At 34.7% G+C, this 22,433-nt stretch overlaps 1 protein-coding gene across 20 annotated transcripts in view; it reads right to left on the reverse strand.

Moving 5' to 3' along the window:
* ZEB1 (zinc finger E-box binding homeobox 1) overlaps nucleotides 1-22,433 on the reverse strand; it is a 203,526-nt gene that overhangs the window by 9,817 nt on the left and 171,276 nt on the right. For all 20 annotated transcript variants that reach the window (XM_012445598.2, XM_012445596.2, XM_021665190.2 and 17 more), the window contains 3 exons: nucleotides 17,044-17,205; nucleotides 8,765-8,967; nucleotides 4,965-5,070 (listed from right to left, as the gene is read on the reverse strand). In XM_012445598.2, coding sequence (XP_012301021.2) covers nucleotides 4,965-5,070; nucleotides 8,765-8,967; nucleotides 17,044-17,205 — 471 coding nt within the window. The remainder of the gene's footprint in view (nucleotides 1-4,964; nucleotides 5,071-8,764; nucleotides 8,968-17,043; nucleotides 17,206-22,433) is intronic.

The following is a 22,433-nucleotide window of genomic DNA, read 5'->3' on the forward strand; positions in this document are numbered from 1 at the left end:
TCTTTGCTTAATAAAAATTCCTGTACCCATAGGGCTTTCTTGAAAATACTTTAATGGGAGGAAAAGTTTAAATATAAGATATTCTATAAGCATTAGCTTATTAAACTGGAATGTATATACCCCCCAGGAAAAACATTGTAGGGAGTATGCAAAGCACCTTGGAGTTTCAATTATAGTGACAGTGGATATGATAAAACACTGTTTTTATATCAAAACAGATTATATGATAGAGAAAAACACAATGTTGTGTGACTTACTAGGAAAAGCCACACACTGTCAAAGTAGCCTTCTGCTTGTGGAGGCTTCCCTCAAGCTGCTTCCCTAGACTCTATGGGGTACAAGGCATTTATTCTCCTTGGCTGTTAGGGATACTTTGTTAGAAAATTTTGAAAGCACTGAGCTAAATGGAATATTTTCCTACAAACCTAATTTTTCACTTGAGTTTTAAGTTATAGTTCACTAATTTATAATTTAAAGGTTACAGACTATAAGCTTCGGTAAGGCAGGAGCCTATGAGGCTTGTTTGCCATTTATCCCTTGCACCCGTCAAAGCATAGGTCGTAAAGATGCTCATTAAACCTTTTTTGGATGAATGAATGGTTAATTGTTGTATAATAAGATGTGATGACACTGATTTGTCTACTTAGTATCAAAATAAAGCTCTCCATCTCCTTTTCTAATAATTAAAAGCAGTGAGGAAGTCACTTTAAGCCCTGCTAACAACTGCTTCAACAGTAACTTCAAGGCCATCACGTGAGTTATATTTTCTCAGAAATAAAATTATTTGAAGAATATATTTAAGAATTGGAAGAGATTTAAGAGATTTATTGTAGTATAGCCTCCTTTCAATAAAGAGTTCATTTCATATCATCCTTGACACCAGTTAGTTTCTGTTTGAGCTTCTTCAATAAAAGGGGAGTTATGACCTGCTGTAAAACCCTGCACAAGAGGGTCCCATCTGGTTCTGCTGAGGTCCATGGATTTGGGTTCAAATCCTGACTCTATCACATACTGTTTTCTTAACCTTTCCAAGCCTCGGTTTTTCAATTTGCAAATGCAGATACATTCTCACTGGACTGTTGTAGGGGCTATATGAGATTATACAGCAAAACTGTTAGTATACTCTTAACAAATGCTAGTTACTTTTTAAAAAGGCAATTCTACTAAGAGATGGGTTGAGTTTGAGCCAGTCGGCTTGCTGTGCCTAGTTCCCTAATTTGTCCTTCTGATGCCACACAGAACAAGTATAACTTTTCTTCTAAAGCCAGACCTTCACGTGGATCAAGAGCTGCTCTAAGTATTTCCAAACTCTCTTATGCAGGTTAAATATTCCTAGGTCCTTCAAACATTCTGCACATGATGTGGTTTTCAGAACCCTTACCTGCTTGTTAACCCACCTCTGGATATTCTCCAATTTATCAATATTTTTCCAATGCAATGCCTGGAATAGGATTCAATGCTCAAAATACATCAGACAAAAGTTTCCAGTGGGGGTAAAACAAGGAATATATTCTAATATATCTCTATTTTAACATTTTTAGTTACTTGATAACATTTTTACATGAACTACATGCTTATTTTCCTTCTAGAGACACTAGAAAGATAAACATCTGTAATACAGACTATTTCATTTTTTAAAACAGGCAGACAGAGGAGAATGGTAGGTAAGGGCATGACTTTGGGTTAGGATGACTACATCACAGCCCTAGCTTTGCCATGTACTAGCTGAGTGACCCTGGACAAGTTAATTAAGACCTCTGAGCCTCAATTTTCTCATCAGTAAAAAGAAGAAAATAATAGAATCTATACCATAGGGTTATCCTGAGCACTATAAGAATTAATACATGCAAATAACTAACGTGGTTGTACATAGCTAAGGATCCAGTAAGTGCTAGTTATCATTATTATTAAAAAATTTACCTTGATATTTTATCATTGCCAGAAAGAAAGTCTACAGAACAATTATTCTGAAGCCAAAGTCACTATATATAAAACTCCCTGTTTCTAGCTTCATAGCTTTATTGTTTATAGTTTAGGCATATTGCCTAATTTATCAAGGTTAGGGTTTGAAACTAGTTTAACTTGAAGGTTACATCAGGAAGTTTTACTACTCAAAGTTTGGTATACTATGTGTGTGTGTATATGTGTGTGTGTGTGTGTGTCTGTGTGTGTATATATATATATATATTTTAATGGCTGAGGTGGGTGTTTGGCTGTATCTGATATAAAAATTTTCCAGGCAAAATTACTAAGACCATGGCAAATTATTTTTGGGGGCGGATCACAGCCATGTGCAGGTGTTCTTTTGTTTCTAATCTGAGTGGAGGTCTGGTGGCCTTCCCTCAAGACAGCTCAATTCCTACATGTAGAATCAATTAATTATCAACACACATGGCTCTGCATAGGGTCATGATCAAAATTTTTTGGGTATCAGTATTTAACAACAACATAGGTAATTTTAGAGGGTATAAATTTTGGATCCTGATCTTCAAGATCTTTTAAAAAGTCATCTGAAAAGAAAGTTATGGAGGTTTCCTAAAGGATATTCAGTTCATCCATTATTAGATACTCTTAAGCAGAGCTTTTCAAACTATTTGTGGTGAAAAGCCGATTGATTTTCTTTGGTTCTTTTTTGTTTTAAACTTCCAATTTACTGTGGACCAATATTTTATAAAATATAATAAAATGTCACAAAGTCTTGGTATAATAACTGCTAAATGCTTACTCTCAATTTCTGTAGTTATCTCTTCACGAATGAGTAACATATGGTTTGCAGACTGGTACCAGTCCTGAGATGACATTTTGGGTAACCTTTGCTTGAAAATCTTCTCTTGGAATAAACCAGACCATCAGAGAGCTAGCTAGTTAAACTGTATCTACGTGGCCACTCTGGAGCAATGCTTCTTAAATCGCACTTTGGTGAACTATCACTGGCTTCTATTGAATAATCTGATTTAAAAAAGAAACCCTATCAATTCTCTGCTGTTTTATGTTAAGGATATTTCTGAGGATTATATAACTTCTGTTTTGCTCTTTTCTCTTTATGTTGTTCCAAGGAATATCGTTTTCTATGGACTTGGTATCAGGAGGGAAGAATAGTCCTTCTGCTAGCAACTGATTTTTTTTTTTTTTTTAACTTACAGACAACCTGGGTCTTGGTTACTGATTGTCGTTTTCTTACTTCCTAAACCTTAGAGCCTAATCTGTAGTCCACTTCCAGCATATGTATGGCATTTCACAGCATTCATTTTTTCCCCCTACAATTTACTTCACGTAAGTCTTACTTTAATTTTTCTTACATATTTTTAAATTAAAATTACTTGCTATATTAAAGGTATACAAACCTCGTATTAGATGGTTTTAAAAACAAGACAGAAATAAGTACATAATGAACCGACAGTGCCGAGTACAGTGGGAGCTTTGTGTTCCATGATCTGGGGTAAATTTGCATTAGCTTTTGAGCAGTAGCAGCAGTCAGCTCATATTAAGCTCTGGGCCATTCAAATTTACTACTTGATTGAAACTGATTTTTAATTATCAATGCTTAACTTTCGACTTCTTATTTCTAGACCAGTATTTCAATCCTTGTTCTGATTTATGCTTTCCAACTTTGTATTATTTATAAATCTGATAAATCTTCCTATGTGACTGAAATATGACAAAATGAATATGACTCATTATATACATAAATCTCACTGTTAATTTTATTTTCCTTCCTCTGCTCTGATTTCAACATTTAAAAATCCCTCTTGAATTAGGTATATCTCTATTAACAACTTTAAATCATCTCTGATAAGAAGGTAGGTTGTTAAAATACATTATTATTGATAAAAATTGTTCAACAGCATAGGAGCTAAGAAATAGGATATTGTGGTAGGCTGCAAAAGACAACCTCTACTTTTCAGAAATATTAATCAATGTATGAAAATAAATGTTTTGGTAAGGATCTTGGTTTTAGCATTTTCAAGTGGTAACTTCAGCAGATTTATCATTGAGGGTTAACCTCAATGAGCAATACAGCAAAATTTTTAGGAATGCAGTTCCAAAATAAAACGTAAGTATCACCAACCACACTTCACAAAGCTATCCAAGTACACCTTTTTTGTAGGAAGATATTTGTAAAATGTGAATGCCAATACATAATTCTCACGAAATAAGCAATGTGCAAACACCCACATTTCCCATTCATGGTTAGTAATTTTTTCATTAAAATTACTTAAATCTAAAATAACATATCAAAATTTATCAAGAGATAAACAGATGTCATAGGGCATCATGAGATGTTAGCAAGTTTTCCTTTTGGGCTTTTGTTCAAGTAGAGTCTCCAAAGAAATGCAAATATAGCTCTCTGTTTACTCTGAGTTCCTAAAATAGACACAACACTTTCATCACATAATAATATTAACCTTGTAAGTAATAATTTAGAGAATGGCATGGAATAGAAAGGTGAAGATGGTGGGAAAGCACATTTTTCTTTTATATTCTCATTACTGCTATACTCCTTTCACCCCCTCTCATTGCCTCCATGTAACTTCTCCAATATTTTCCAATCTTGAGTTCCATTTCTACTTTTCTCACATAAAGGATATCTTCACTTCCCTATTCTCTTGTGCAAATTGTATCTCTAAACTCTTTTTCATTCCCCTGTTAATTGTCAAATGAGGTGATGACGTTTACATTAATTAGAAAGCTAATGCATTTTCAGGTTATACTTACCAAAATATACTATATTATCTTCTGATTAGGAAATCTGGAGTATGTCATACTATATATTAATTTGATACACTTTAGTCAAAGTTTAAGACTCTAATAAAACATATAATAAATATAAAATTTCTCCCTATTAGTGTATGCCAAAAGAAATGCAAGGAGTTTCTGATCATGTACATAGATTACATGTTGTGATAGATTTATTTATTACCACATATGCTATGATAGAGTGTAGAAAGAAAAAAAATATTTACCACTGTGAATTCTTAAGTGCTCTTTTAGGTGGTGTTTGTATTTGAAAGCTTTTCCACACTCAGTGCACTTGAATTTACGATTACACCCAGACTGCGTCACATGTCTCTGTAAGAAAGAATTGGTATTTTATTGGTAAAACAAAAGATCTTCAGACTAAAGAACATCCAGTCTGCTAAGAGTAACATTTTTGTGAGCCTGATGATTGTTTTGTTTCTTAAAGACCTCAAATTGTAGCAGTCACAAAAATCTTACTCTTGAATTACCAAAAAGGATAGTGATAGTGGTAACAGAATTTGATACAGAAAAATAGCAACTTTCTAATTTAAAGTATCAGAGGTCATCCGTTATTAAACAGTATTCAAAATTAGCAAAAATAAAGTAATATATACTTTTCTAGGAACTTAGAGGTTAATTTGTTTGCACTCCAATTTATAAATATAGAAACGGTATCCACAAATACTGAATAACCTGTCTGAAGCTCACTCACTCAATAGAACAAGGTTTGAATAGAAGAAAAGACAGGCTTTTTCCTGTACTTTATCCTCTCTCTTCCATTTGATATTTCCAAAATGTACTTTAATCTGATGATTAAAAAAATACTTCCATTTGTTTCAGCCAAATGTGGATTATTATAATAGCTTTCTGTCTGGTTTATCAAATTCCCATTTTTGTATATTTCAAATGTATTCTTCATACTTATATTAATCTTACAAAAGCATTGCTTGAATTGAATTCTATTAATGCCTTCTCATAAACCTCTGAAGGATCCCCGTTAACCCCTCAATAAAGATTCAGAGTCTACAGATTCCAAGATTATAGTCTCTGAGTTTCCAAGATGATTTTTCACCAGTTTTCTATGACAAGTCCACACCTCAGTCATTAGTGAGCCATGGTTTTTTGCACACATATTGCTCCTCTCTATCTCTCGGCTTTGGTTTACATGATTTCTTACTCCTTTGTTGTGTTTCTACATAATTCTGACTACTAAGATTCTACCCATCCTTTAATGGCTTAACTCAACTGCTGCTTCTTGCTCTCCCAGCTGGAATATCCCTTCCTTGTCTTTTTTACAGGAAAGAAAGAGAATGAGTACTTATTCTCTATCAGGTCCTACTTCATCCAGACCCATGGCTTAAAATACCAAATATATGGTGACAGCTCCCAAATTTGTATCTCTAAACCTCTCCCCTGAACTCCAGACTCTTAGAGCCAACTGCTTCTTTGATATTGCCAGCTGGAAGGTGATAGGCATCTGAAACTTAGCATGATTAACACCAAACTCTTATTTTCCCTCCTGCAAGCCAGCTCCTTCTCTAGTATTTCCTATCTCTGTGACTAGCACCCTTATTTATTCGGTTATAGCTTAGGCCTTAGAAACTTAGGAATTATTCTTGATTAACCTCTTACTCATGTACCCTCATCTAATCCATCAGCAAGCATATGAGTATATTCTGAAGCCAACAATCTTATATCTGTCTGCCACCACAACGTCTGGCTTAGATTACAGAAAAAGTCTCTAAATATTCTCCCTGCTTCTGTTCTTGTCTCTCTTGATCTATCATCCAACTATCAGTGTTCCCTTAAAAATAAAAATTAAAAATTCTGGGATCCTTGACAGGCTTCCCCACTGCACTTTAAAATACAACCCAAAGTCTTTATCTTGGCTGACAAAAGGGCCTATAATATATAGCCCCCAATACCTCTCTGGCCTTACCTTTGTCCCTTTCACACTGGCCTCTGCTGTTCTCAGGGTGAGCCCGGCAGATTCTGGCCTCAAGGCTTTATGTTTCGTGGTTTCCTCTGACTGGAATGCCCTTCCTCAGTATTCCATGACTGGCTCCTTCACCATATTCAGCTGTCCCATTCTCAGAAAAGTCTCCCTTTTCTGTGAAACCTAGCAGCTTTCATCACTTTCTATCCTCTTATCCTGTTGTATTTCCTCATAGTACCTACTTATCATTTTATTTCTGTTTTATATAATCTACTAATGTATGATCCCTACTCTCAGGGACTTTCTCTTTCACTACTGTGCCTTTAACATCCAGAAGAGGCCCTCACACATAACAGAAAGGCAAATGTCTGTTGAATAAATAAGTTAGGAAGACTTGAAAATACTTATTTGTTAGTCACAGTGTGATTCTCAAGGGCCAGCAAAATAGACATTCTACCTTTTAGTTTGCTGCCTTGCAAACTAAATTGTTTCCAAGACCTTCCAGTTATATTTTCTCACATTACTGGTTCCCATATTTATCACAGCTCCTTCCTGACCTTATTCTGAGCCATAGTTTATATATAAAACCTACTACGTTTGCACCCACTGGAAAAATCATCACAGAATTGGTTTTCAGGCTCATCAAAGATTTTAGAATTTGTTTTTATAATGGCATCTTCTGCTTTCACCACCAGTTCAACCTGTCCTTTCCTTTCACGACGGCCCTTGGAGTAGAAGGAATATGGTGGCAGCAGCTGCAGGATGGGTCTGCTTTGTGAATGTCACGTGAGTACGCTCTTTGCCAAGCCTTGTCTATACTGTTGCCACGTCAGAGGTCTAAGGTATAAAACACACTCTTCTGCTGGTCTGTCTCTGATAAGATTCATTAATAGGGACACTTGGAAGGAGATGGTGTTTATCTTCAGTAGGCCCTTCTCTGTATCAATTTTGTCCTTCTCTTGGAGCTCTCGCCTGTTTCAAGTGCTCCTCCATGGACTTAACCATTAACCTATAAAATCTTGGTTCTGTTCTCCCTCATTACCAACCTCTTCTTATTATCTTGTTATTTCGTAAGTACTGTTGCCAAAGTACTAAGGAAATAGGTCGACTCTGCTCAGTCAATTCTTTTTCTGTTACAATTTTTTTGTGGTGTTTATTTGGCCTAGCCATCACCTTAGCAAATGTTCTAACTTGTTCTCTATGGGATATGTGACACATATTAGGTACATCCATAGGGCAGAGTTCAGGAATGTAGATATACATCATTCTGTGATGTAAAAAACTGGAAATGTGCCCTAACCCCAACATATACCCTCACAAACCCTGTGTGGTTGAACATTTATTTAATTTTTAAAGTTAGAATTAAGGCAATATTAATTTGATTGTTGATACTTGATAGTTACCAGGACTTTGTTAAAGAAGAACAATTGATAAAAGCTTTTTTGACTTTAATCCTAAATATAGAACCAGCAGTTTAAATGTAACTTATAGTTACAAAATAGTTTTAGTTTATACTTCTAAAAACTGAGGCACAGTAACATAGAAGTAAAATAAACCATATGAAAATTGAGTCTTCAGAATAAAAAAAATCTAAACTTTAGATTTTTAGAGGAGGCAACTCCCTTTACTATGGGAAAAAAAACCCCACAGTAGCTTATACTGAGAATAAATAGCCACTGGTTCAAAGGAAATTAAATTTTTTTATTTGACTTTCTTGTCAATTTGGTTAGTATAATGTGGTTTATATAGTCAGTACTTATTTTTCCTACATTGAACATTTTAATAGAATGTAACTTAAAATCTTCTAAACTTGAAGAATTATCTGTTATGGCATAAGCAAAGTAATTAAATCAAGATGGAAAGGATCTTACCTGAAAAAAATTCTGAGTTACCTCAAAAATAATGTTCGTATGTGGTTTTTAATCTCAGGAATCAAATTCATAATCATTTTTACTTTTATAAGGCTGGAGACATAGTGCTGTTTTGTACACCCTTTTGACTTTTAAATATATTAAAATCCTTGCCTTCCATTGAGGGCTGAGTTGTTAAAATCTGGAAAGTTAGTGAACTCTCAGTCATTGTACTTACTTGATCTCTTCCTGATTTATGTGATGTCATGTGACGTTCAAGTTGGGTTCTGTATGCAAAGGTGTAACTGCACAGGGAACAACTAAAGTTATCTTCGTTCTTTTCATGACGATATTTAATGTGTTCTTTCAGAGAGGTAAAGCGTTTATAGCCTCTATCACAATATGGACAGGTGAGTAATTGTGAAAATGCATCTGGTGTTCCTGTAAAATAAAGATCATATATTTTAAACTGAAAGCATTCAGAAAATATTACCAAAGTTTCCACTGAGTCCCTATGCTATGTTCCAGATATTGTGCTACCCACTTTATATTTGATCCTCAAAACAATATATTTATACTCATCTCTATTTTATAAGAGACAGAACACTGATGCCCAGGAAGGTTAAACAACTTAAAAGTCACAGAGCCAGAAAATGAAGTCAGGATTCAAATACAGGCTGCCTGACCTCCAAGACCCATCTTTTCCCCTAAACCATTAATGCTTCCCTTTTGTCATGTGATTAGCTAGAAAAGAAAACAAAAGTAAAATTAGAATGTAGGTTGCCTTTGTAAAATGTATACATATTAAAAGGGAATTGTGCTCTACAACAGAGTCTTTCTATTAGTAGCAGTGGTATCATTATTTAATGATTTTTCCTCTGATTTTGAAAATGAAACTACCAAGTCATTGTCATCAAAGAGTAAATGGTATACAGACTATGTTTCCAAGAGTCCCTTGCAGGTAGGTGTGGCCATAGGACTGAATTCAGACCAAAAAGAATGCGTATGAGATGAGAGAGGAAAGAGTGATGGGGGCCAGATCTAAGCCTGCTACATAAGCACATCCCATGCATAACCCTGCTTGCAATTTCCCCTATTGAAATACACTGGCAAATCTGCTATATAACTGTATATATATGAATATATATAGCTTTTAGAAAACAAAGGCATTCTGAATAAATTAGAGTTTACTGAATGAACTTTATTTTTACACTTGGAGCTGTCTAAACCTGACAATCCTAAAATGTAATATTTTGTCAATTATTATAATTTAACCAAGAGTGGTTTTCCATATTGGACATTTCTTCAATGAAATAAGTTACTAGGTGAAATCTTTTTGTAAATATCATCTCTACTTTCATTCTGAATTCACTACAGAAAAACAAACCACCAAACATAATTTCATAAAATCTCCAAGTTCTTTCTAAACATATACTACCTTTATTCAAGTCTATATAAATTAAATGTCTTGCTCAAGGACCAGGCTGCAAATAATAAGACTGAGCACCTAAATGCTAAATAGCTAGTCAAATATGTCGCAAGAGGGGCTTCAAGATGGCTGAATAGAGGTATCTGGTACTCACCTTCTCTACAAGGAAGAACCAAAATAATCAGTAGGTAATCACACTTCACATAGATCATCTAAGAAAGGACACTGGAATTCAACAGAAAAGTGACAGGAGAAGGAAGTGGGGCAACCTGCAAAGGCTCTCTATAATGCAGGGAAAAAGTGAGAGACTCCCAGGGGTCCACATTCCCACCATGGACTCCTGCAGACCTAGCCATGGGAGAACCCCTTGACCACTGTAGGCTCTGAGGCTAATACAGGGAGGTACCTGGAGACCACATGACAACCCTACTCTGAAGACAGAGCTTATGCTGGGTCTGTATACCCTCTGAGTTCTAAGTAGCTGCAGCACAGCACTATTTTGAGAGCCCAACCCCCACCAGACTGCATCCTGTTCTGGGACCCAACAGCCCTTGCATCAGCTCCACATGCCTGGAGCCCCACTGACATACCCCACTTCACAACCACCACTGATGCTGGTTGCGGCTGCCAGGGCTGAAGTGTGAGCTATTGGCAGTGACCATTATCATCCCTAGCAGAGTTGCTGCACATACTTTTACATGCCCCAAGGACAGATTCCCCAACAGATATTGCTGCCACTGTGGGCTGCCACCACTGGACACAAAGTGCTAGCCACTGGCAGTGACCCCAATTTCCTCAGCAGCTGAGCTGCCACTGAATTTACTATAAGGGCCCCAAGGACAGGCTGTCCCATCCACAGCTGCTATTTGGGGCTAAAGCAAACACTTTCCAGCTCCCTCTCTATAGCTGCTGCCACTGAGAGCAATCTTGCCCTCCCTAGTAGGAAGACCACAGTGTAACCACTGATGTCCTTAACTGAGCACTCTGCTGGTGGCCTGGTATCATCCTGCCCCTGCCATCATAGCCAATGCCTACACACACCACCAAGGGGCTTGAGGACAGGTCCATCTGGCCCAGCTTACCTCCTCCCCAGTTCCAGAGCGTGCTATCCAGGGACATGAGAATCACCCAGCCCAGTCAACACTGCCACCTGAACAGTCCTCCTAGAGGCCTGAGGTTGGGTCCACCCAACCTGCTACTATCATATCACCACAGCTTGGCACCATCCTGCATGCACAACCACTAGGCCTGGGGACTGATCCACCCAGCCCACTGCAGTCACTGCAACACCAGTGTGAACCACTGCGGAACCAGAGGGTTGTCCTGCCACTGCTACTGCCGTTGCCCAAGTGAAATTCACTGCCCAGAAGCCCAAGAACCTGCCCAGCTGCCCAGCTCACCACTGCCACTACCAGCACCCAAGCAAGCCACCTGGACCTGCTAAAACAAGGTGTCAGTATGCCACCCTGTGGTCTAAGGACAGGTACCATAAGCCTGTTACTGTCACCACTAGGGCCCAAGGAATGGTCGACCTGGCATCCCTATCCCAGCCAAACTTCACCTCAGCCTCCATTAACAATTGCACCCTAAGACAATGAGGAAATCACAGACCCTACTCACACTATTTATAACCAAAGATATCACACAAAAATTACACTACCATACACACCCAGAATCAAAGCTGAAGTGCCCTACCCAACCAACAGCATGGATATATCTTCAGAAAAAAGTCCTCCCCCATGGAAGCAAATCCAAAAAAAACTAGAATAATTGACTATTATACCAGATGTGTAGATATCAACGTAAGAACACAAGAAACATGAAAAAGGAAATATGACACCTCCAAAGAAATACAATAATTATCCAGCAACAGATTCCAATCAAAAATAAATTTATGAAATCCTGGAAAAAGATTCAAAATAACGATCTTTAAAAAGCTAAGTGAAATACAAGAAAACACAGAAAAGCAACACAAAGAAACCAGAAAAACAAATCGGGATATGAATGAGAAATTTACCAAAGAGATAAGTATCATAAAAAAGAACTAAACTAATTCTGGAGCTGAAGAATTCATTGAATGAAAGACGACAAAAAATATCTGAAAGCTTCAGCAATATACTAGGTAAAATAAAAGAATTTTAGAACTTGAAGACAGGTCTTTTAAAATAACCTAGTCAGAGAAAAAAGAAGAAAAAACAATGAACAAGGCCTGCATGGCATATAATAAACTATAAAGTAATCAAATATTTGAATTTTTGATACAAAGAGGAAAGAAAAGGGACAGAAAAGAAGGCAAATAGGGAAGAAAAGGGATAGAAAACCTATTTAATGAAACAATAGTGAGAAACTTCCCAAGCCAAGCAAAGCATTTAGACATCCAGATAGATAGAGAAAGCTCAGCGAATCCCAAATAGATTCAATTGAAAAGGATCTTCTCAATGCTAGCCAAGAATATTATACCCAGCAAAATTATACTTCATAAATGAAAGAGAAATTAAGGTCTTTTCTAAACAAAAGTAAAAGCTGAGAGAATTCATAACCACTAGACTGGCCTATAAGAAATGTTTAATTCTAATCCCCGCAAGCGACAGAAAAATCTCTACCATCATGAAAACACATGAAAATATAAAACCCACTGGTATAGCAAGTACAAGTAAGAAAGTTAAAGAACTCAAATGTTAAAACTACAGAAAACTACCAAACCACAATAATAATCAGTAAAAAAGAAAGGAACAAGTGATATACAAAACAACCAGAAATCCATAAATAAAATGACAGGAATAGGCTCTAACATATCAATAATAATAACCTAAATGGATTAAACTTTCCACTTAAAAGCTACAGATTGGTTGAATGGATAAAAACTATGACCCAGCTAATGTGCTGCCTACAGGAAATTCATCTCACCTATAAAGATACATATAGATAGAAAGTAAAGGGATAGAAAAAGATGTCCACACAAATGGAAACCACAGTGAGCAGGAGTAGCTATAATTAGATGAGACAGGGTTTAAGTCAAAAACAGTAAAAGGAGACAAAGAAGGTCATTACATAATAACAAAGGAATCAATTCAGTAAGAGGATATAACAGTTCTTAACATATATGCACCTAACACTGGAGTACCTGGTTATATAAAGGAAATATTATTAGACCTAAAGGGAGACTCTAATACAAAATAGTTAGGGACTTCAACACCCCTATCAGCATTAGACAGATCATGTAGAAAGACACTTAACAAAGAAACACTGAATTTAAACTGCATTTTAGACCAAAGGGACCTGAGACATTTACAGAACATTTTATCCAACTACTAAAGGATATATATTCTTCTCATCAGCACATAGAACATACATTAGGATAGACTATATGTTGGCACACATGACAAGGCTCAACAAATTTTTAAAAATCAAAATCACATCAAGTTGCTTTTAGACCACAATGCAATAAAACTAGATTTTAATAATAAGAGGAACTTTGGAAACGGTACACACACATGAAAATTAAACAACATGCTTCTGAATCACCACTGGGTCAAGGAAGAAATTAAGCAGGAAATTTTAAAATTTCTTTAAATGAAAATTAAAATCAAAACAGAACATACCAACACCTATGAAATACAGCAAAAGCACTACTAAGAGGAAGTATATAGCAATAAATACCTACATCAAAAAATAGAAACATTTCAAATAAATAATCTAACAATGTGCCTCAAGGAACTAGAAAAGAACAAAGCAAACCCTAAATTAGTAGAAGGAAAGAAATAATAACAATCAGAACAAAATAAATGAAATGGAGACTAAAAAACACTACAAAGAACAAAACAAAAGTTAGGTTTTTGAAAAGGTAACCAAACTGATAAACCACTAGCTAGACTAAGAAAAGAACAGAGAAGATGCAAATAAAAAATAAAAAAGAAGACTTACAACTAATACCACAGAAATACAAGAGAGACAATTATGAACAACTGTACATGAAAAACCTGAAAAACCTTAGAGGATATGGATAAGTTCCTGGACACAGACAGCCTACCAAGATTAAATTAGAAGGAAATAGAAAACCTGAACAGACCAATTATGAATAATGAGACTGAATCCATAATAAATATCTCCCAACAAAGTGAAGTCCAGGATGGGAGGGGTTCATTGCTGAATTCAACCAAACTATCAAAAAAGAAATAATACTAGTTTTCCTCAAACTATTCCAAAAAATTAAAGAGGAGGGAATTCTCCCTAATTCATTCTATAAGTCCAGCACTATCTTAATACCAAAACTAGAGAAAGATGAAGCAAAAAATGGAAAACTATCCAGGTCAATATCCTTGATGAATATAGACACAAAATCCTCAACAAACTATTAGCAAACTAAACCTAACAGCACATCAAAAAGATAATGCACTATGATCAAGTGGGATTTATCCCAGGGATGCAAGGATGGTTCACCTCCACATACTAAAAGCCATATATGACAAAACCACAGCTAACAACATACTACATGGAACAAGCTGACAGACTTCCTTCTAAGAAGCATAACCAGAAAAGGATTTCCACTCCTTCACCACTCCTATTCAACATAGTATTGGAAGTCCTAGCCAGAGCAATTGAGGAATATAAAGAAATAAAAGGCATCCAATTTGGAAAGAAAGTCAAATAGTCTGTCTTTGCAGATTAGATGATCTAATATATAGAAAAACCTAAAGACACGACCAAAAAAACTCTTGGATCTGCTAATTAAATTCAAAGTTGCAGGATACAAAAGCAACATAAAAAATCAGCAGTGTTTCCATACACCAATAATGAACTACACGAGAAATAAAGCAAGCAGACCATCTCATTTATAGTAGCTACAAAAACGTAAAATACCTAGGGACAAATTTACCCAAGGAGAAAAAAGACCACTCTAAGAGAAACTACAAAACACTGATGAAAGAAGACACAAGTAAATGGAAAGACATCCCATGCTCATGAAGCAAAAGAACTAACATCATTTAAATGATCATATTGCCAGTACAGATTCATTGCAATCCCTATCAAAATATCTATGGCATTTTTCACAGAAGTAGAAAAAATCCTAAAATTTTTATGGAACCACAAAAGCCCAATATGGCCAAAGCAATCCTGAGCTAAAAGAACAAAGCTGGAGACACTGTAATACCTGACTTTAAAATATAATACAAGGCTATAGTATCCAAAACAGCATGGCATTGGTATAAAGGACATATAGACTAGTGGAAGAGAATAGAGAACTCAGAATTAAATCCGCATTATTAACAGCCATTTGATTTTCGACAAAGGCACCAAAAACATACACTGGGAAAAGGAAATACTATTCAATAAATGGTGCTGGGAAAACTGAGTATTAATATGCGAAGAATGAAACTGGACCCCTATCTCTCACCACATACAAAAATCAACTCAAGATAAATTAAAGATTTAAGACACAACACCATAAAACTACTAGAAGAAAATATAGAAAACACTTCAGGACATTGGTGTAGGCAAAGATTTTATTGCCAAGACCTCCAAAGCACACACAACAAAAACAAAAATAGACAAATGGGACTATATTAAGCTAAAAAGCTTTTGTATAGAAAAGGAAACAACAGAGTGAATATCTGCAAACTACCCATCTGACAAGGGACTAATATGCAGAATATACAAACTACTCAACAGATTTAAAAAAACCCCAAATAATCCTAATGAAAAGTGGGCAAAGGACACGAATAAACATTTCCCAAAATAAGACATCCAAATGGCCAACAGAAATGCTCACCATCACTAATCATTAGATAAATGGAAATCAAAAGCACAATAATGTATCATTTCATCCCAGTTAGAATTGCTATAAAAAGTAATGAATGATGGTGAAGATGTGGAGAAAAGGGAACTCTAAAAATATTGCTGTTAGGAATGAAAATTAGGACAGCCACTGTGAAAAATAGTATTAAGATTTCTCAAAAAAAAAAAAAAAAACAAAAACTTAAAATAGAACTATTATATGATCCAGCAATTCCATTACTAGGTATTTATCCAAAGGAAGTCGGTATATCAAAGAGATGCCTGGATCCCCATGCTTATTACAGTACTATTTACAATAGCGAAGATATGGAATCAACCTCAGTGTCCATCAATGGATAAATGGATGAAAAAATGTGGCATATACACATAATTGAATACTATTTGGTTATAAAAAGGAATATGTAAACAAATGCTGATATGACAGAATATTCAAAATATTTTATTAGCATTTAATTAAATTACATTATATATCTGCAAGTAATAAGTTTCAACTACTTGTTCTATAATCCAACTGTTTACTAATTTAGAACAGGTAGTTCCTCGATTTTTAGATTTTACTATGTGGACCTGACGAACTTTAAAAGGTTTAACCTTTATTAGATATATATAATGGATCATTTCTTTAGGTTTCATTGTTTCCTTTTGGTGAGGCTATTTGAAAGCCTTTTGTCACATAAAAATTTTTACATAGATACATATATATATTTAAATTTTCTATTTCCCTTTCATTTATTTGATAACCTAGTTTCTTCTGGTGAAACAACAGTTTTTTCCTCCAAAACTGTAACACAGCCTATTTCTTCTCAGGAGAGTCTGAACACATTTTTATTGTATTTTCCACACTCTGTACACTGACTATTCATAACAGAGTGGACTAAGGCAGATTCAGAAAAACCACTGTCTCCAAATTAGTATGTTCTGGTTTAAAGCAGACAACCATATTTTTATTTGCTAAAAGAATAGTGGAAAAGAATCAAAGGGCAGTAAGAGTTACTCTAGTTCCCACTGTACTGCCTACTGCCATGTAAGTAAATGGAAATTGATGTCCAGACACTGTTCTAAGCATTTCACAGGCAGTGGCATTACTACAATACATGAGCAGCTAATGATTTATTACTGTGTTGTCATCATAGTGTTCCATTAATAAAACAGATAACTCTCTATAGGCACCTGTAACAAAGTTTTTGGTCCTCAAAAATGTTCCCTATAGTAGAGCACGTTCCCAGAGTAGAATGGAAGAAATAATAATCCTTTAAAGAGGGAAAGAAACACAACTGTTAAGCTCCATTTACCATTTTCATCATGACCACTGGCTTCTGGTGTGCCCTGCCTCTGGTCCTCTTCAGGTGCCTCAGGAAAAATGACAGCAGTGTCTTGTTGTTGTAGAAACTCTTCAACATTAGGATCATGGTTTTGTTCATTTTCTGCATCAGACTCGCATTCATCATCTTTTACTAAAAGAAATGCATACTTTTAAGAAAGCAATCTCACTACTAAGTTGTTACAAAGGTTTTCTAAATAAGAAATTGTCTTGAGAGAGCATGTGATTGTTCTTGAATCTGTAGAAAATATTTCTTGAAAATTAAAAATGAATTCTACTGTTTCATTGTAATCTATTAAGATACCTTTGCTTTGTAAGTTTAAACTGTTATGTCTAAAATTTTCACAATATCCCTTTTAAATGTTAAAGTCATAGATACTTTTCTTGCATTTTACTAATAAAACATAGAGAAGGCAATATAGTTGACTGAATTCTTTCTCAGTTAATGATAAAGCAAAGAAAAAAGTAAAACTTTAGTTCTAAAAGGTCACCTTCTTAGCAACCTATTGTATCATAATAGTTATTTAAAGTTGGACAATAGACACCCCCTTATCTGTGGCTTCCTTTTTCATGGTTTCAGTTACCAGTAGTCAACTGCAGCCTGAAATTAGGTGAACAGAGTGCAATAAGTAATTTGAGAGCAAAGAAGATCACATTCACCTTTTATTACAGCATATTGTTATAACCGTTATTTTATTATTAGTTTTTGTTGCAAACTCTGTGTCAAATTTATAAATTAAACTTTATCATAGGTATGTATGTATAGGAAAAAGTACAGTATATATAAGTATTTCAGACACTCAATGGAGGATCTTGGAATTTATCCCCCACAGATAATGAGGGGCCCACTGTACTTTAAATCTGAATCATTCTCATATAAACCACTCTGACATTCAGTTCAGTTCTATGACTGCTTAGAAAACAGTTTCTATTAATTATCTATAGTTACAAAGATTTATAATAAGCAGCAAAAGGTATTAAATTTATCAATATTATTTCTTAGCTCCTTTAGTACTCATATAAAACAAGGCCATTCTTTCTCTATTTCTGCCTCAGTAAATGTTTAACTGTAGGATTAAGGTAGAGGCAACTTTTCTTGAATTATTTTCTTATACTTTGAGAAGGTAGCCCAGAGTGCTGCCGAGTTTCTAAAGCAGTATTGCTGCACTATGGCTCTCCTCCATTTCTTCCACTGGCTCCAGAGGAGAGTCTCTACTCCATGCTGGTAACTGCAGTGCCTTAGTATGACACCCTAATGCCTCAGGAATGACTTCTTTATAGACTTTCACTGAACTGTCAGTCCTAAATTCATAAAACAGCACTTCCCAGCAGGCTGAAGTTTGGCCAAATTAAAATGGTGATGTACAGGCATCTGTTTGTTTGACGGTTATTAAAACAATCTTGCTAAATCTCCTGCACTGTAGTGGTAACTATATTCATCAGGGTGACTGCTGTTAAAAACCTGAGAACCAATGGCAGTAACAAATGGTGATCCATAAATTCTTTTTCCTCCTTTTTAATACAGCCAATAGCTATCAATTATTTAGGATTTGCTATATACCAATAACTGCAATATTTAGTTCATGTCAGTACTTATCCCTTTTTCACAGTAGCCCCTGTTCTCACTTTCTTAAAAGAAAAAGAGAAAAGGCATATTCTTCATGTCAGGTCATTCATGATTATGGTATACTGCTTGGAGTATAGTATAAAGTCCTCCAGGGTGCCAAAGGAGTAAAGTTCAAAATACTGACTAAGGAAAATCTTTCTTTTTTTTAGACAGTCTTGCTCTGTGGCCAGGTGCCAGGCTGGAGTGCAGTGGCGTGATCTCAGCTCACTGCAACCTCCGCCTCCCGGGGTCAAGCAATTCTCCTGCCTCAGCCTCCCAAGTAGCTGGGACTACAGAAGTGTGCCACCACGCCCAGCTAATTTTTGTATTTTTTAGTAGAGATGGGGTTTCACCATTTTGGCTAGGATAGTCTCGATCTCCTGACCTCTGGATCCACTCTCCTCAACCTCCCAAAGTGCTAGGATTACAGGGGTGAGCCACTGCACCCGGCCAGGAAAATCTTCTTTACTAACAAATCAAGGCAACATAAAATCACTATAGGTTTTCTGGTCTTTCCTGTTTACATAAATTTCTATTAGGGATAAAGCACAACTGAAATGGGGGTATGTTGGTTCTGGTTGGGAAGCTGACATTAACTATATAATATGGCCAGAGGGAGTGAGGGTAATTTTCCCTTAATGATCCCCCCTATTATTTAAAAATTAAGGAGACTGATAAGAGCACAGCAAATAATATTCTCAAACATCATTCCTAGGATCTGTCATTAGGTAGAACAATAAGCATTTCTGAAGAGCTAAAGCAGAACAAATCAGTGGCATTCTTTTCAAAGCAATTTCAATTTTTCAATTTAAACTAGATAGAAGTCATAAATGAAATTCATATTTTCTGTGATTTCTTATAGATTCCATGTAGAGTTGCTAAGATAGTTAAAATTATTTTTATCAAATTCTATTATTAAATGTTTTTTTCAATTAAGTAATCTCCATCTTACGTTTATATTTTCTACATCCTAATAAAAGTTGTATGTGTGCTAGCTGTTGGAATAATGAGTTTTTAAATAGTATACACTTTTCAGAACTGCATGATCTATATTTTATACATGAATTTTGCTACTTCAATAAACTCTAGCTTTCCTATATGTTGATTAGGTCTAAATGTACACATTTGGAGATAAAAATTTTTATAACATACCAATTCGATTAGATCTATATAATCTTAATCTTGACTTCACTACTGAGTATTATTATAAGATGTATTTACTTATACTTTATGTTTTCTTCATTACTAATTTCTTTTTTTTTTTTTTTAGACTGAGTTTTGCTTGTTGCCCAGGCTGGAGTTCAATGGCATGATCTCAGCTCACTGCAACCTCTGCCTTCCAGGTTCAAGTGATTCTCCTGCCTCAGCCTCCTCAGTAGCTGGGAATTCAAGCTTGTGCCACCATGCCTGGCTAATTTTTGTATTTTTAATATATCCCTCATACATTTCTTTTTTGATGAGATTTTATAAAATTCCTCCAAATGTGTATCGACACACTGAGTTCAAAAAATGAAGACATGCTTTTTTTCCTGACAGAAAGTAAGTCTGACTTGGCTGACTGGTGTGATGGTGATAACTCGCTTTGCTAGGTAGGTTACTAGAAATTTTCCAGAAATTGGGTGAACTAATAAGGTACTGATCAAAATAACAGTTCATGTAATAAAAGTGTTTTTCATGAAAAATATACTTGTAAAAGATACTGAAATTAATAATATTTGTTTCCTCAACCATTTCTGAATATATTAAACAAAGTGACTGTGAGAAAAAAAAATTTTAAAGCCCAAAACAGGTATCATTAGTCCTTTGATAAATAACCATTGGTAAAGTCTTTCTGGTACATGTCCCAGAAAATGAGAGAATAGATTATTCTAATGACTGGGAAACAAATCTTTTTGCAAATTAGATGGCTTTAAATTTTTGTTTTAGACAAAATTGAAGAAATACTTAAAGTATAAGTTGGAAGTACATTATATTTTCATTGACAAATAACTATAACTTTTGCCATTATATCTGAAGATGCATAAAAACTGAGCAACTCAGTTGTAACATAAAATTTTATTTCATCTTTCTGAGAATAAAATTATCTCAATGCTAAAAAAAAACAAACAGAATGATGTTTTTTTCTTTTTCTTCTAGAAATAATATTAAGGTATTACAATTACTATTTATGAAGTAATTTAAAAAAAGCATTAGCTCCTTTAATCTTATTTTCAGTAAGTTTTCTTTAATAATTATTAAAAATTAAAATATGTTATGATCAACTATGAACTACTAATAATTCAATAATAAATCCATAAATTTTCTAAAAAATTAAGATCTTTGTGGTCCTTGGAAATTAAAAGAAATTTTAATTTATACACATATTTTTCTTGTAAAGATATATGACAGTTGACAAAAATACCTTCAAACAGGAAATATATGTTTGCATAAAATTCAATATTGTATGTAGACTGGAAATATGAGCTCAAAAAGTAAACATGACATAACATTTCTCACTCTTAAAGAGCATTTTCACATTTTTTTAAAAAAGAATAGGTATTAATATACTGTGTATTTCATCTGTAAGAGAGATGTTACAATGTCAATGTTTTACTATGCCAGAAATTATAACTACTGACATTTAAAGTGAAAAATTTTATTATATCCATTAAGAAATTTGTGAGGCAGTATATAATCAGTTTATATCCTATAAAATTTATATGGCAACAGTAGCTCTTAGGGTTGTTGTAAGGATTAAATTAGTTAATATAGTAATGTACTTATTAGTAGGGTATCTGGTATGTAGTAAGTACCATGTAATTGTTAGCTATTTACACCTTCAAGAAGTTCTACAAGGCAAACATTATAATTTTACAATTAAAATTTTTCTCAATAAAAAATTAGAGAAAATGTATTACTATTAGAGAAGACAAGTTGGTATTAGGTGTCAGGTATAAATCTGAGCTCTTTACATTAAATTACATTCTATCTCTATGAACCCACATTTACCAAGCCCAATTTCAAACTGAGACCAGAATTCCTGCAGTTTTTTAAAATTTAAAGTGTTGGGAAATGCATATCTCGAAAAGGTCAAACACAAAGCAAATGTCCTGGTCTTCAGATGATAAACTTATATATTTAAATATCAGGGAGATAAGCAAGTCACAGAGCATAAAATGTAAATGGGTTTTCTTTGAATATGACAAAACTCAAAATTGACTATCAAAGTATAGAATTATATGACTATAAATACAAATTTCAGAGAGCAAATATTTAAATAAACACTGAATATTTTAAAATTTCATTATCTATCAATTATCTATCTATCTGTCTGTTTTTTCCATCCTGAATAAAGTGCCCTCAGGCTTCTTCTTACCTTTACCCTCCATTTTTGAAACTGTCTAAAATTATAAACTATATAAACAAAAAAAAAGATGCTCAGAAGGAACAAAGGATCTTTTAAATGAGTTTTTTACTCTGAATACTAAGTTCAGACTATAGCTCCCTTAACTTCATGAGCTGCAAAAGGAAGTCTGCTATAAAAAATATCTGACAACGTTCTGAACTAATGATGGCGACCTCTGTACAATGTTTTCACTCACTTTGTCAGCATATTATTCCCCAGAAGTCAAGGAAGTAACAAAAGCAAAGGCATGACATAATTTTACAGTTTACCTGCTCAAGTCTCAAAAGTTAAAATTTCCATTCTTCTTTTCTTAAAGCTACACTCACTGGAGCTTTAATAGTTTTCTTACTCCTAACTCCCCATGTTCCAG

The sequence above is a fragment of the Aotus nancymaae genome, unplaced genomic scaffold (genome assembly GCF_030222135.1).
Source record: "Aotus nancymaae isolate 86718 unplaced genomic scaffold, 86718_ANA_hifiasm-v0.15.2.pri h1tg000077l, whole genome shotgun sequence".
NCBI lineage: Eukaryota > Metazoa > Chordata > Mammalia > Primates > Aotidae > Aotus > Aotus nancymaae.